Genomic DNA, 14,613 nt, shown 5'->3' on the forward strand with positions numbered 1-14,613 from the left:
GCAATCAGTTGAGGAACCTTCTGAAGAAAGAAGGGTTGCGGCATGTTGATGGCCAGAGTAAATATAGAAAAATTTTGACAAATCCTCTAAGTACGGATACAAAGGTGCAATCCATTGATGATACTAATTGACTACGATTTAGGCACCTTCCCCATATACCGAAACAAACTGATAATATCTGCATTACACCATGCATATTGAATCATTAAGAAGAGAAAACGCATTTGCAGACATTCACCCTACACTTTTACCCAGATCACCCAAGATTCTAAGACATATCAAAAGGAAAAACGACTCCAACATAAACGCATCTATAATCCATCAAAGATCACACTTATAGAACATCTCATCGTCTAGTATAATTAACTTAAATGGATAAAGGACAATCGAATAGAGCAAAAGATTGTAGGTACCACACAAGCTCATTTCTTAGTAATGCCAAATTAACAGAAAAGGTATCTGTTGTCTTATGGGCACCTATAAATGATATGCTTGACATGTGTACTTGAGCTACCATTTTCGAGCTCCTCCGGTATATGTACATATCTGTATCATTGTTTATTCAAATTTGGAGCAAGTTTATCCCTCGTGTAACAGTGAAAGAAACAATATGCTCATCTTTACCCAAAATCATATCATATCGTACTTCATCATTGAAGGCATATTTTATCGTTAAAGGTATAAGTTTTATGTATAAACCAACACTATGCTTGGTTCAAGTCTTAAGATACATTATGATGACAGATTATCAAACATGAGACTTGATATTTCAAGTTCTTCTACACTTGTTTCTCATTTTACTGATTGTTTTCTTTTAATAAAGTCTTAATTGTTTCCTCTTTACTGCAAGCTTGAGCCACATTCAATCATTTGCCAGATAGCACAAACATTAATCAACAAAAAGAAAAGCAGAGAGAAGGATAAGAAACCATCTTGAGGAGGAGGCCGGGGGAGTAACTAAGAAAAAACACAATACATATTTCCCATTCATCAAGAATTTAGACAGATTCTCTGAAGCAACAAGATACATGTTGGTGATGCTAGCTGAGTTTGACCTTATTTAGCAACTTAGACCTATCGCTGACACTAGCACGGCCATGAACGTCTACTTCCTTCAACAGCTTTTCTGCAAGCTTATGCTTCGACCTAGAAAATACAGTTGACATCTTGGAAGAAAGAAAATTGTTCAACCTGCATGACAGTAGAGGGGTTAAATATAGTATTCAAGTCACAAATCGGAAGAATTTATGTAACGATAAAACTACCAATGTGAGTACCTCATATCTTTACTCACAAAGTTCCTATATCCTCTCTGAGCTTCAAATATTAATGCACTTCTCAAGCACTTCTCACTTGAACACTGGAAAAGGTAAAGCCACATATCACAAGGAGTGGAGCAGGTGACCAAAAAAGCTTGTACTATTGACATGTTCCACATAAGGAAACTTGGAAGAACAGCAAAAAAATTAAATGAAAGAAGCCTATGTCTTGAGCTATGCTACTGCATAACCACTTCACTTAGCATTCCTGGAAACTACTAAAGTTCTCAAATCTCTATATGAGCAACCAGGTCAGTTTTCATACTCATTCATTAAGATGTCCCCCTCCCCCTAGAACACTAACTTGGTTACCTGGCATTGAATTAGGTAGGACACTCAGTCTTGCTTCTTAGTAATTAAGTTGCCGAAGCGTGACCAGGCAAGAAGCAGAGCCAGGATTAGAAGCTTATGGGTTCGACGTTCTAGCCCTTTTATGTTGTTGGGTTCTAAATTAATAATGTGTACATATTAAATAGATTTCTTCAGATAAATATAAAGTTTGAACGAAAGTTACTGGGTTCGGCAGAAGGCGTATCTTACACACTAGCTTCGCGGCTCCACCCCAGGACCAGGGGGTCAGGTCAAAGCCGTGTAAACAACCTCTTGCAAAAATGCAAGGTAAGGCTGCGTACATAAAACCCAATGGGGTCCGACCCTTCCTCGGTCCTCCCACCCCTCCCCGCATAGGTGGAGCTTAGTGTGCGCCGGGCTGCCCTTTGCACAGTCTTACTTCTTAGCAATTAAGTTTACGTATGCTTGTCAAATTATCCTTTAACAGTTACAGGAAAGCAACTAACAAAACGGGGCACATCCCAATTCAAGATAGCAGCTTTGCTAATTACTAGAAAGTAGAAAAGAAATTTCCAATTCTACTATCTTCTGTGTAATTAAGCAGATATGCCCAATAGACAAAATGAAAGAATAAAATCATACGGCTACAAATGAAAGGAATAGAAATGGAAGAAGCGTACCATAGTAGTACGTGATTGCACAGCCAAGGTTGAGACTGCCATGTGCTTTAACAAATGAAGGAAGACTGAATAGTATAGACATCAAAATTCTCTCCAAAATTAAACTGTCACGAGGATTAAACTGCCGGAGCAATCTCTAGGCGAGTATAATTTGAGAAATTGTTTTCCCCAAAACTGTGAGAATTCAAAAAAAATATGTAAAACCATACAAAGGAGCGAGACTCGAGCACAAAAAAGGAGATATAGTTAAAGGGATACTCTTTTGCGACTTATGTGTGACCGCGACTTCGCATTTGCTGACCGGAACTTATTTTTGCTGACCGAAACACCTTGTATTTTTTTATACGAGGTACTGCGTTTCCTAAATGGGCTGAACAAGCTCGCCTTTGGACAAACCCAAGATTAAGGGTGTGTTTGGTATAACAGAGTATTTTCGTGGAAAATTTTCTTGGAAAACAAGTACTAATCTTATTATTTTTTGGTGTTTGGTATGTAAATTAAGAAAAATAACTTCTCAAAATTATTCATAAATTATAATTTAGATACAATAACATGAAGCCATAAACTTTCGAATCAACAACCTTCCGAACCCATTAATATCATAAATTTCTGAACTGCTAAACTTTCGAACCCGTAAACTCTATAATTTCTAAATACGCAAACTTCCAAACACATAAATCTCTGAACTCATAACTTTGGAACTCGTAAAATTTTGAACCTGTAAACTGAAATATAAAAGAACCAGAACTGAAAATATAAATAAAAAAAATGCGCGAAGAGGGGGAGGGGGAGGGTGGGTGGTGCATAAAAACGAAAAAGCAGAAAACAAAAAATTGAAAATACAAAAAAAAAAAAAATCAAAAAAAAAATTGCGGGTGTGGGAGGCTTTACCCGTAAAATGGTACAGTTGAATTTATATGTGATTTCTAGACAAGTGAACTAATTTGATCCTGAAATAATATAATAATTGAAAAAATACACAATATTTAGTCTTAAAAGTAGATGAAACAACAAAGACGACGATTTCGTGAATACAGTTCCCGAACACAGCAATGATGAGATCTAAAAGCAAGAAAGTAAAATTGTACAAAGCTTTGTATAGAATATAGTATATGCTCTTGCCGGAAAATTCATGTCCTTTACAATGGTAACTGAGCTCACTATTTATAGTTATGCCTAGGGAAAAGGTCCTAGGATCATGCCCTCCTTTAATGTCAATTATGAGGGTCATTGATTGAGATGTAACGTTGAGTATAAATGCCAAATTATCTATAACGGACCGTCGCTTTTAATGTTGTAGAATATTCCTTAGTAAATGCTACCGGGCGCAAAGCTTTTAATACACTTTTATGAACGTTATCCGTTCATGTGACAAGCGTAGTGGCTGCGTTCGGTCCTCAACCATCCCATCTTGTATTCCACGTGTCCTCCTTTTTTAGTCAGCCACGTGTCATATCATATTTTACCATATACAGATAGTCCCCCTGCTTTCCGGTGACATACCTTTGTGTTACCGGGAAGTTGGTAGAAACACCTTTTTGGCGGGAATTACTATAACTCCCTTTGAATGTCTCTGACAATTGATTAGACGCACGTCTCTCCGCATTTAATGCTCCGAACACGCGTCATCCCATGATTCAGCACAGCTTTTGCTGATTATCGAGATAATCATGGCCATGAATTTAGCCGCCAGAATTTTACGTATACGCAACTTTCTTTTCATTTACGCTTCACAATTGCTTGAGTTTCTGATTTGCATCCTTGTTTTCATCCTTTTCATATTTTTCTTCAAACACAAACTCTTTGCCTTCTTTTTTTCCAATGGCTTTTTCTTCCAAACGTGGTGGTTCTTCAAAGAATAAGAACAAAACCGAGGACTCCATTTCTCCAACAATGGATTCCATCATCCCAATGAGGCTTAGTACTTCGAAGGATTTTGAAGAGAAAATCCTTACTGCTAACCCTCGTACATTGGCTATTAGTAGGTACCATTCTTCCATTCGTCCTTCCAGTATCCCTGCTGTAAAGGAGGACTACCGATGCAATGAGTTGGAAATCATTGCTCTTGATCTATCGGAGCGAGTGACCCTTCACAAGGAAGGTTTTACATACTTTTTCATGTATCCCTTTACTTTGGGTGCATTTTCTTTGAGCGGAGAGCTTGATTCTGTGATTGCGGAGTTTTGCCTTCGCTACCAGGTGAGTTTGGCACATGAAAGTCCTTTAGTGTGGAGGACGATCACCTGCCTATGACGCTTGTGCAAAGAAACTGGAGAGGATCTAACCTTAGCTCATGTGATGAATCTCTATTCCCCCAAAATCTTCCGCGGGGGGATGATAAACCTTTGCAAGCGTAGCCACCATGCTTTGTTGTCTAGCATGGATGATGACAACGATCGTGGGTGGATGGAGCGGTTCGTTGCAATTGCCACCAACGACATCATTCTGATAATGGTTTCATCCTTTCTGGTTGCTTGGAACCGCAGTCGTAAATTCTTTGTATAATATTCCTATTACTAGATATTCTTTTATGGTTGTATCATATTTTCACCCTCCGCATGCTTCAGCAACTCGATGGCTCCCACCTGTGGTGGAAGGTTTGAACCAATAGGTTCAGAAGATTTTGGACGTTACAATGCCCGAAACTCATTTGCGAAAAGAACAAGCCCTTAAGTACGGGTGGAAGGCCAAAAATCATAGTAACTCTAATTTACCTTGCTTCCATTTTTGTATATGAAGAACTTGGTTGAACCCTTCTGGCTTTGTTCATGAAATTAGGTCTACCTGCGGGCTCTGTTGTTGTCCCCGAGATGGACGTCCTGGCTGATCCTGCTAATGCAGTGAGGCTGCTTCAGCAAGCACTTACTCGAACATGTATCTCCGGGCCTGTTTTGGGTGCAAATATTTCTTTACGGAGTCCCCGGCCGGAGGATAAACAAACAAAGAGAAAATGCTCATCCGTGGCTGGGGAAAAGAACAAAAGGGCAATGACGGATGTCTCCGAATCGTCTCCGATGGCGATGATGACTGGTCCTCCTTCTGGGCCGGTCGTAGACACCGTGATGATTGATGATGATGAAGAAGTTGTTGATGAAGGAGCTTCTTTACACATAAGGCAATGATCTTCATCATCTCAACAAGATGCTCAACCTGTTGAGATAGTTGCACCAACTGAAGACAACGTCTCAGCACTTTGGAGAGAATCTGATTTAGTAGAATATGCCAACTCCCGCTTCCGGACCCCAATTACTGTAACCGGTGCTGCGAGGTTGAGTATCTGGTCCCTGTCGTCTTTGGTTGGCGAGCATCAAACAACCAACACTGCATTAGATGCAGCTGCTTCTCACTCTTCAACTCCATCTCCACATTCACCAACACCAGCAATTGCTACATCATTTTCATCTTCATCCACTCTTCCACCAGCAGTTGCTATATCACATCCATCGGCCGCACCTGACCGTAAAGAAGGTTTTCATCTTCCATAGTCCTCAGTTCATGGGAATTTGGGGCAAAATTATGCCGCCCCTTCTGAAGATCTACAAAAGAAGAGGAACGTTACTCTTTTAGTCTTTACCGGGTACAACTTGTTGTCTCGGCCGGTGGAGCTTGCTAATTATCTAAAGCCTTTGGCTTCAGAAAAGGAATGGGAAAAGATTCAGGCACTCTCAGAGGAGTGCTTGTTGAATAATGCCATGCACAATGCCGCAGTCGTACGTTCCTTCCTTCCAATGTTATTTCTTTTACTTTGAACGAATCTATTCTAAATTTTACCTCTTCTTATTTTATAGGCCAACTTTCTTGCTTCTGAGGGCCTTCAAAGGTTGATTCGTGAGAAGGAAGAAGTTACCTCTGAATGGGGTCAGCTTTTGGCGGAACGGGACCAGATTGTTCTCCACCTCATGAAACTGGAAACTAGAGTTGATGATGCCATTGTTTTGGAGGCTCGTTTGCAGCAAAGCGAGTAAGAAGTGATAACCCTCAGCCAAGAAATTGGACCGTTGAGGGTTAGATTTGATGAGGCCAAAGCCAAATGGGCAGAAGTCCAGAGCGTCGTTCTTGCTGCAACCGACCGCGAGGTTGCCTCTGCTAAACGAGTGATTAACTTGGAATCAGCCTTGAACTCCAAAAGTGAAGAGCTTGTTGCCCATGGAGGCAAAACATGCTCAGCTGGAAGAGAAGTACAGGAAAACTATCGAGCATAATAGGCTCTTTAGTTCAACTGTATGTGAGCTCGATATCAGCCTCTAATCTGCTAGATTCACCCGGGAAAACCTTTCCGCCAAGGTCACTCAACTAAAATAAGAACTTAAGCACCGAGCGGCTTCCCTTATTGTTGAAAAAACTTATTCCATGTATAGCATGAGGAGAAAAACCTTGGAAGAAGACAAAGCTAGTATCATTGATGTTGATGCCGAGATTGCTAAGGCCCGAGAGCTTGAGTTGGCTACAAAAAATGGACTCCCGGCACAGTCTGATGCTCCAGGTTCTTACGATTATGATTCCGAGTTTTCGAAAACTGAAGAAGGATCGAAAGGCGATGAGTCCGAAGGCCAAACTAGGGAAAGCGCTGAGCCATCGGCGGAACCAATTACTCTTTCCGGCAATGCGGATACTTCTCTTCCTCATGGTCCTGGAGACGTTGCAGTTTAGCTTTTCCTTTATTTTCTCATTTTGTACTTATAACGTTTTGGCCCGTTCTTATGGATAAAGACATACTTTTTGTTCAAATATCATTTGAGTCTTACTTTCATTTGAGTATCCATGCAAGCTTTTAACTTTTACATTTGCTCAAGTATTCCACGCATGTTGTTCAATTTGCGCTTTACTATGTGTAATCTCGGATGCCTTTTCTTCGAAGCATTTCGGTTCTGAGTATTATCCCTTTTACGTGATGGTTTTCATGAATCTTTGCGCAAGTTTCCCTTTTACATGAGGGTTTCTATGAATATTTGCGCAAGTCTACTTTTTGTGTCCTTTTCATATGTGACTTTGGGTGTATTTTTCCCGATGACATTTTGGATTTCGGGCATTGATTCTTCCGGAACCAACCCTTTAACGTGAGGATTTTTATAAGAGAGGACCCTCTTATGTTTACGGTGCTCTTGAAGAGGACATCTCTTGTTCATTACGGTACTAACATTTGAAGTACTTGTTTAACTTTCAAACGATAAAATCAGCTTATCGCTCAGACTAGAAACAAGATAAAAGCAAAATGATTTCATTTTATTCCTTCTATTTTCAGGAATTACATAAGCATTTTGCTATACAGAAAAGAAATCGCCATTACTTGTGGCTATTTTGTACAACTTGTTTTTACGGGGTTGGCTGCATAGTCCCCAGTCCCAATGATGCATTTTGTTTCCAGATTTTCATTCCTGGTTGACGTAGCAGCCATTGTTTCCGTATCCTCATATCATACCCCCAGTGTTTGAATGCGAAAAATGCAAATTGGAATACTGGAAGTCTTGTATCCTTGAAGTTCCAAGTTGACTAGCATTGCTTCGTTATTCGATTCTCCATTTTTCTGAGAATATCTCAAAGTGGGTTCGCCCAATGCTTCAACACCGTATACGAGGAAAAAAATGAGTTTCTCCTGTACTTGATTTGGCCGTTGTTCGGTAGGCCCATAGAACTCCGGGCAACTCTTCGGGCCATTTGCCTTTTGCTGCTTCTAGCATTTTCTTGAGGTTTTGAATGATTACTTTGTTTTTTGACTCCACTTGACCTTTTGCGCTCCGATGATAAGGCGGAGATATGATTCTCTTTATTTTCAAGTCTTCGAGAAACTTTGTAACTTTTGCACCGATAAACTGTGGCCCATTATTGCATGCTATCTCTTTTGGTATTCCGATCCTGTAAATTATATTTTCCCACAGGAAATCGACCACTTCGTATTCTCCGATCTTCTGATAAGAACCTGCTTCCACCCATTTAGAAAAATAATCAGTCAAAATTAAAAGAAACCTTACTTTCCGGGAGCCGATGGCAGCAGTACGACGATGTCCATCCCCCATTTCATGAATGGCCATGGGGACAAAACCGAATGTAAGGGTTCTACCGATCGATGTACAAGTGATGCGTAGCGTTGGCACTTATTATATTTTCGTACGAAATCTTTGGCGTCTTATTCCATGCGGGGCCAGTAATATCCTGCTCGTATCAATTTCAGCACCAAAGACTCTGCGCCTGAGTGATTGCCGCATATCCCTTCGTGGATTTCTCTCATGACATAGTCAGTTTCTGATGCTCCTAAACATCGGGCCAGCGGGCCTTGGAAAGATTTTCTATACAATTGGCCTTCCCTAAAGCTATAACGTGCAGCTTTAACGCTCGTGATGCTTTGGGATCGTCGGGAAACTTTCCGTGCTCGAGGTAGTTGATTATTTCGTTTGTCTAGTCCCAGACCAGACTAGCCGAATTTACTTCATAGTAACCATTTGTATCAAGGACTGAACTCATTAGTTGTACCACCATTCCAGACTCTGATCCTTTATTTTTATTGTTGAACCTAAGTTTGCTAATGCACCCGCTTCTGCGTTATCCTCTATCGAGATATGAGTGATTGACCACTCACGGAATTGTCCCAAAAGAGCCTGGACCTTTATCACGTATTGCTGCATACGTTCTTCTTTGGTATCAAAGATCCCGTAAACCTGATTTACCACCAGTTGCAAGTCATATTTGATTTTGATAACCTCAGAATCAAATCCCCGGTCCAATTAGAGCCCTGCAATCAAAGCTTCATATTCTGCTTCATCGTTAGTTAAAGGAATTGTTTTGATAGGTTGCCTTAACGTTTTCCCCGAAGGCATAATTAAAACTATTCAGAGCCCGGACCCTTTTATATTCGAGGCTCCATCCGTAAATAAGGTCCAAACCCCTAATGTCGATTCTGACACCATGATTGCCTCCTTGGTTGCCAAAGGTAGCAGTCCTGGACTAAAATTGGCCACCAAGTCAGCCAAGACTTGTGACTTAATTGCAATCCACGGTTTATATTCTATGTCGAATTCACTCATTTCGACATCCCATTTGGCCGATCTGCCCAAGAGTTCGAGTTTATAAAAGATGTTCTGCAAAGGAAAGGTAGTCACCATAGATATTGGGTGGCATTGGAAATAAGGCATCAGCTTTCGAGCGGCGACTACGAGAGCTAATGCCAGTTTTTCCAAATATGGGTAGCGATTTTTGCTCCCGTTAAAATTTTGCTAACATAGTAAATAGGAAACTGCATACATTCGTCCTCTCAGACTAAAACCGCACTTCCCGCAACTTCTTAAGCCGCGAGGTAGATCAACAATGTTTTGCCTTCTTTTGGTTTCAAGAGCAATGGAGGGCTTGATAAGTACTTCTTCAGGTCCCTCAAAACCGACTGGCACTCCGACGTCCATTCGAAATTGTTCTTCTTTTTTAGCAATGTAAAGAAGCGATGACACTTTTCCGATGACAGGGAAATGAACTTGCTCAAGGCTGCTAACCTTCTTGTGAGTCTTTGGACTTCCTTCACGTTTGATAATTGATCATGGATATCGTATATGGCCTTGATTTTGTTGGGGTTTACCTCAATTCCCCTTTGTGAGACCAGAAACCCTAGGAACTTATCGGAGTTGACCCTGAATGCGCACTTTTCGGGGTTGAGTTTCATGTTATGCTTCCTTAGGATATCGAATAATTCTTGCAAATGCTTAAGGTGGTCACCTGCATTCAGAGATTTAATGAGCATATCGTTTATATAAACTTTCATGGTTTTTCCTATTTGCTTTTCAAATATTTTATTTACGAGCCGTTGATAAGTGGCTCCGACATTTTTTAATCCGAAAGGCATTACATTGTAATAATATTTACTGAAATTTATTATAAATGAAGTCTTGTCCTGATCTCTCGTGTTTATATTAATTTGGTTGTAACAGGAATAAGCATCAAGGAAACTCATTAACTCGTGCCCGGACGTGGCATCGATCATTTGATCGATATTTGGTAGCGAAAACGAATCTTTCGGGCATGCCTTATTAAGATCTTTATAGTCTACACACATCGGAAATTTATTGTTCTTCTTAGGAACTAATATTACATTGGCTAGCCAGTCTGGATATCTTACCTCTCTAACCAAACCAATTTTAAGAAAACGAGTTACCTTTTATTTGACGAATTTATTCCTGGCCTTGATAATAGGGTGCTTCTTCTATCGTATCGGTGGTACGTTGGGATCCAAACTCAACTTGTGTACGGCTATTTCCATCTGGATACCTGTCATATCCTCGTGCAACCATGCAAAATAATCAACGTTAATTTTAAGGAATTCAATAAAAACAGACTTGAGCTCGGGGTGCAGTCCTATTCCCAAGCGAAAATTTCTTTCTAAGAATTCTTCAAATAATGATACTTGTTCTAGTTCCTCTGTCGTGGATTTCGTTACGTCCGTTTCTTCCGGTACTTGGAAATATCTCGGCACCTGATATTGTTCTGACGATTTTGTCTCTGGGATAACCTCTTCTAACTCGGGAGTAGGCATCAGTTCCTGTAATTGCTTTGCCGTGCGCTCCTTTCCTTTGCTACTGGAAACTAAGATTGTGTTCATCTCCCTTGTTGCCGGTTGGTCACCTCTTATCTGCTTGATTCCTTTCGGCATTTTATACTTCAGTAATTAGTGATACGTCGAAGGTATGGCTTTCATCTTGTGTAGCCATGGCCTCCCCAAGATAATGTTGTATCCCATATCACCATTCACTACTTCGAAAAGAGTTGTTTTCATTACTTCTTCAACGTTCGTGGGCAGCAGGATCTCTCCCCGGGTCGTCACACTCGCAAGGTTGAATCCTGCGAGGAGTTTTGTTGCCGGAATAATGCTTTTGGTGAGTTTAGCTTGTTCCAATACCCTCTATTGTATGATATTAGTCGAACTTCCTGGATCCACTATAACATGCTTAATTTTAAAATCTAACACATTTAAAGAGATTACCAGTGCGTCATTGTGTGGTAACAGTAATCCGTCTGCGTCCTCCTCCGTGAAAGTGATATCATCCTCCCAGAGTTTTTTGCTGTGAATTATCGACATTTTAGTCTTCTTTGCCACCGAAAAGGTGACCCCATTAATTTCATTCCCCCCAAATATTATGTTGATCATCTGGCGTAGAGTTTATTCTCCTACTTTCAAAGATTCTGCGTTGTTGCGACCGTAATTGTTCTTAGATCGATCACTCAAGAATTCTCGGAGATGACCATTCTTTAATAGCATTGCCACCTCATCCCGAAGATGTCGGCAGTCCCCTGTCCGGTGACCGTTCGTCCCGTGGTATTTGCACCATAAATTGGGATCCCTCTGGCTGGAATCAGATCTCATAGGTCTTGGGAATCGTGCTTCTTTAATATTCCTCATGGCTGACACCTGTTCCAATACACTAACATTGAAGTTATATTCTGATAACCGGGGTAAGAAAGATCTCGAGACCCCGACGTTTGTTTATCTTGAAATGATCTATTATTTCGACCACGGTAGTCCCCCCATCAACGGTGAACTTATTTGTTGCTCGAAAATTTTTGCCACGGCCTTCGGTATGCTCGTAGGGCAAAAACTGACCCCTCGTAGTCCGCCTATCTGCGTCGTATTCATCCTTTCATTTTTCTTTGTTCTTCTCCCATCCTTTGGCTGATGATGTAAAACCGACCTGGTCATCTTCGATCCTTATCTTTGACTCGTATCGGTTGTGAATATCTGCCCAAGTTGTTTCTTGAAACTCAAGCATGCTCTCCTTCAGCTTCCGAAAAATGTATGAACTTCTCGGATTCAATCCTTTGTTGAATGATTCAGCTCCCCATTCATCCGGGACGCCCGAGAGCAACATTCTTTCTTTTTGGACGGTTGACAAACTCTCGTAACAATTACGATTCTCCTTGTGTGATTCTGAATATGCCGGCCTTCCAGGCTTGTACCTTTCTAGCCCCGACATGAGATTTAATGAAAGAATCCGCAAGTATCTCAAAGGAATCTATGGAATGCTCGGGCAATAATGAATACCATGTTAGGGCTCCCCTCGTGAGGGTTTCACTGAATTTCTTTAGCAAAACAAATTCAATTTCGCGAGGAGCTAGATCGTTTCCTTTCACCACCATTGTGTAAGTGGTAATATGTTCCTATGGGTCTGAAGTTCCATCATACTTTGGAACTTCAGGCATTTTGAAACGCTTCGGGATCAGTACTAGTGCTACACTTGGCTTGTACGGTAATTGAACATACTTCTTCGAGTTCCGGCCTTTCAATACTAGTGGTGCACCCGGAATTTGATCCATGCGGGCGTTCACTTCCCTCATGAACCATAAAAGCTCATCTTTAAATGAATCGTTCTCGTTATTAAGACTTGATCTGCTCCCCCCAGGCACATCGAAGCCAACTTCACTCATGGGAGTGTTGTTATCGATTCTCTATGTTGTTTGGTCTGCAGGAACAACGGGAGGAATCGGTTCACGCCTGCTCGCATTATTCAAAGCACCTGATAGCGCCTGCTTCAGTTCCGTCATAACATGATCCTGCCGAGTGAGATGACCTAGAATGATTGCTTATTGCTCTTGCAGAATCCTCACAGCATCCTCTACTTACTCCTCGTCAGCATCATCGAGAGTTCCCCTCATTGCGGGTGTCACTGATTGGTCCTCGAAATGAGGTTGATCCCCTCGAATTTTAGGGTTGTGTGCATCGTTAACCATGTTGTCTGCCATTTTTTGCGATTTTTTCTAAGATAAAAATAGTCAAAACACGTTAGTAAAAAGGCAAGGATCAATTAAATTGCACGACTGTCTAGGCCCCGCGGTGAACGCCAAATTATTTACCCGTAAAATAATACAGTTAAATTTATATGTGGTTTCTAGACAAGTGAACTAATTTGATCATGAAATAATATAATAATTAAAGAAATACACAATACTTAGCCTTAGAAAGTAGATGAAACAACAAAGACGACGATTCCGTGAATATGGTTCCCGAATACAGCAATGATGAGATCTAAAAGCAAGAAAGTAAAATTGTACAAAACTTTGTATAGAACATAATATATGTTCTTGCCAGAAAATTCGTATCATTTTACAGTGGTAACTGAGCTCACTATTTATAGTTACGCCTAGAATAAAAGGCCCTAGGATCATGCCCCCTTTAATGGCAATTATGAGGGTCATTGATTGAGATGTAACATTGAGTATAGATGCCAAATTCTCTGTAACGGACTGTCGCTCTTAATGTTGTGGAATATTCCTTAGTAAATGCTACCGGTCCCAAAGCTTTTAATATACTTTTATGAAAGTTATCCGTTCCGGTGACAAGTGTAGTGGCTGCGTTCGGTCCTCAACCATCCCATCTTGGATTACATGTGTCCTCCTTTTAGTCAGCCACATGTCATATCATATTTTATCTTATACAGGGGGTGGTTTAGAAAAACGAAAAAACAGAAAATTGAAAATATAAAAAAAAAATTTTAAAAAAATATTTTTGCAGGGGGTGAGTGGTAACTAAGTAAATTTCTAGATAAGAAAAACGAAAAAAACAGAAAATTGAAGTTGGAGGGGGTTGGGGTTAGATGTGAAAGTAGGTGGAGTTTTTAGAAAATGTTTTCCTAACTTTTTCCAGGGAAGTCATTTTCCTCCAATTTCAGTAAAATATGATATCTAGAAAAATATTTTTTCAAACTATTTTTTGCAACAAAATAGTAAAAAATGGGAAAATATTTCATACCAAACACACCCTAAATGCAATGGGCTCAAGTCCACTCACATATGACATAACCATAAAAGCCCATCCCAACATTTTTCTCTCCAAACGCCATTACATTTTATTTATCATTTTCGCTTTTCTTTTACTTTTCTTTTAACTTTTGAAGAATTAGTTTGTTAATGTTAAATTGGTAACAGATATTTTTGATTAAAATGGGAGCAGAAAATTAAAAGGAAAAACTATTAAATGGTTGTGGATACATTTATATTTTTTTCCAACCGTTCTTAAAAGCTGTAATGTTGATCTTATTAAGAAATTAAATATTCTACTTTCTAAATGCATAATTGCTATTGGTTTTGCAAATAATTTTGGAATGACGATAAATTGTCAACATGGCGATGGACTATATATTTTTTGCTAGAGTATTAAAATAATTTTATAGTACAAACAGAATTTCTTTTTGTGTCCCCCGAACTACAAATTACTCCTTAATATATCTTCTCCTAAAGAAAATTGTACTCGATAAATGATTTAGGCAAATAAAATTACTCTTAATCAATTTGGCTCAATAGAATAAACAAAGGAAAATGAAGTACTAACAAAGACAGTTGAAATAATACAGAAA

At 39.9% G+C, this 14,613-nt stretch overlaps 1 protein-coding gene across 4 annotated transcripts in view; it reads right to left on the reverse strand.

Moving 5' to 3' along the window:
* Window positions 1-2,648, reverse strand: part of LOC104092979 (ATP-dependent DNA helicase homolog RECG, chloroplastic) — a 42,455-nt gene extending 39,807 nt beyond the window's left edge. For 2 of the 4 annotated variants that reach the window (XM_070187635.1, XM_070187633.1), the window contains exons 1-3: window positions 2,291-2,529; window positions 1,278-1,360; window positions 1,056-1,191 (exon numbers count right to left, since the gene is read on the reverse strand). In XM_070187635.1, coding sequence (XP_070043736.1) covers window positions 1,056-1,191; window positions 1,278-1,360; window positions 2,291-2,332 — 261 coding nt within the window. In that variant the 5' untranslated portion in view covers window positions 2,333-2,529. The other 2 variants (XM_070187634.1, XM_070187636.1) reach the window with 2 other exon arrangements.
* Between the last annotated feature and the right edge of the window lie 11,965 nt (window positions 2,649-14,613).

This window comes from Nicotiana tomentosiformis, chromosome 10 (assembly GCF_000390325.3).
Source record: "Nicotiana tomentosiformis chromosome 10, ASM39032v3, whole genome shotgun sequence".
Taxonomy (NCBI): Eukaryota; Viridiplantae; Streptophyta; class Magnoliopsida; order Solanales; family Solanaceae; genus Nicotiana; species Nicotiana tomentosiformis.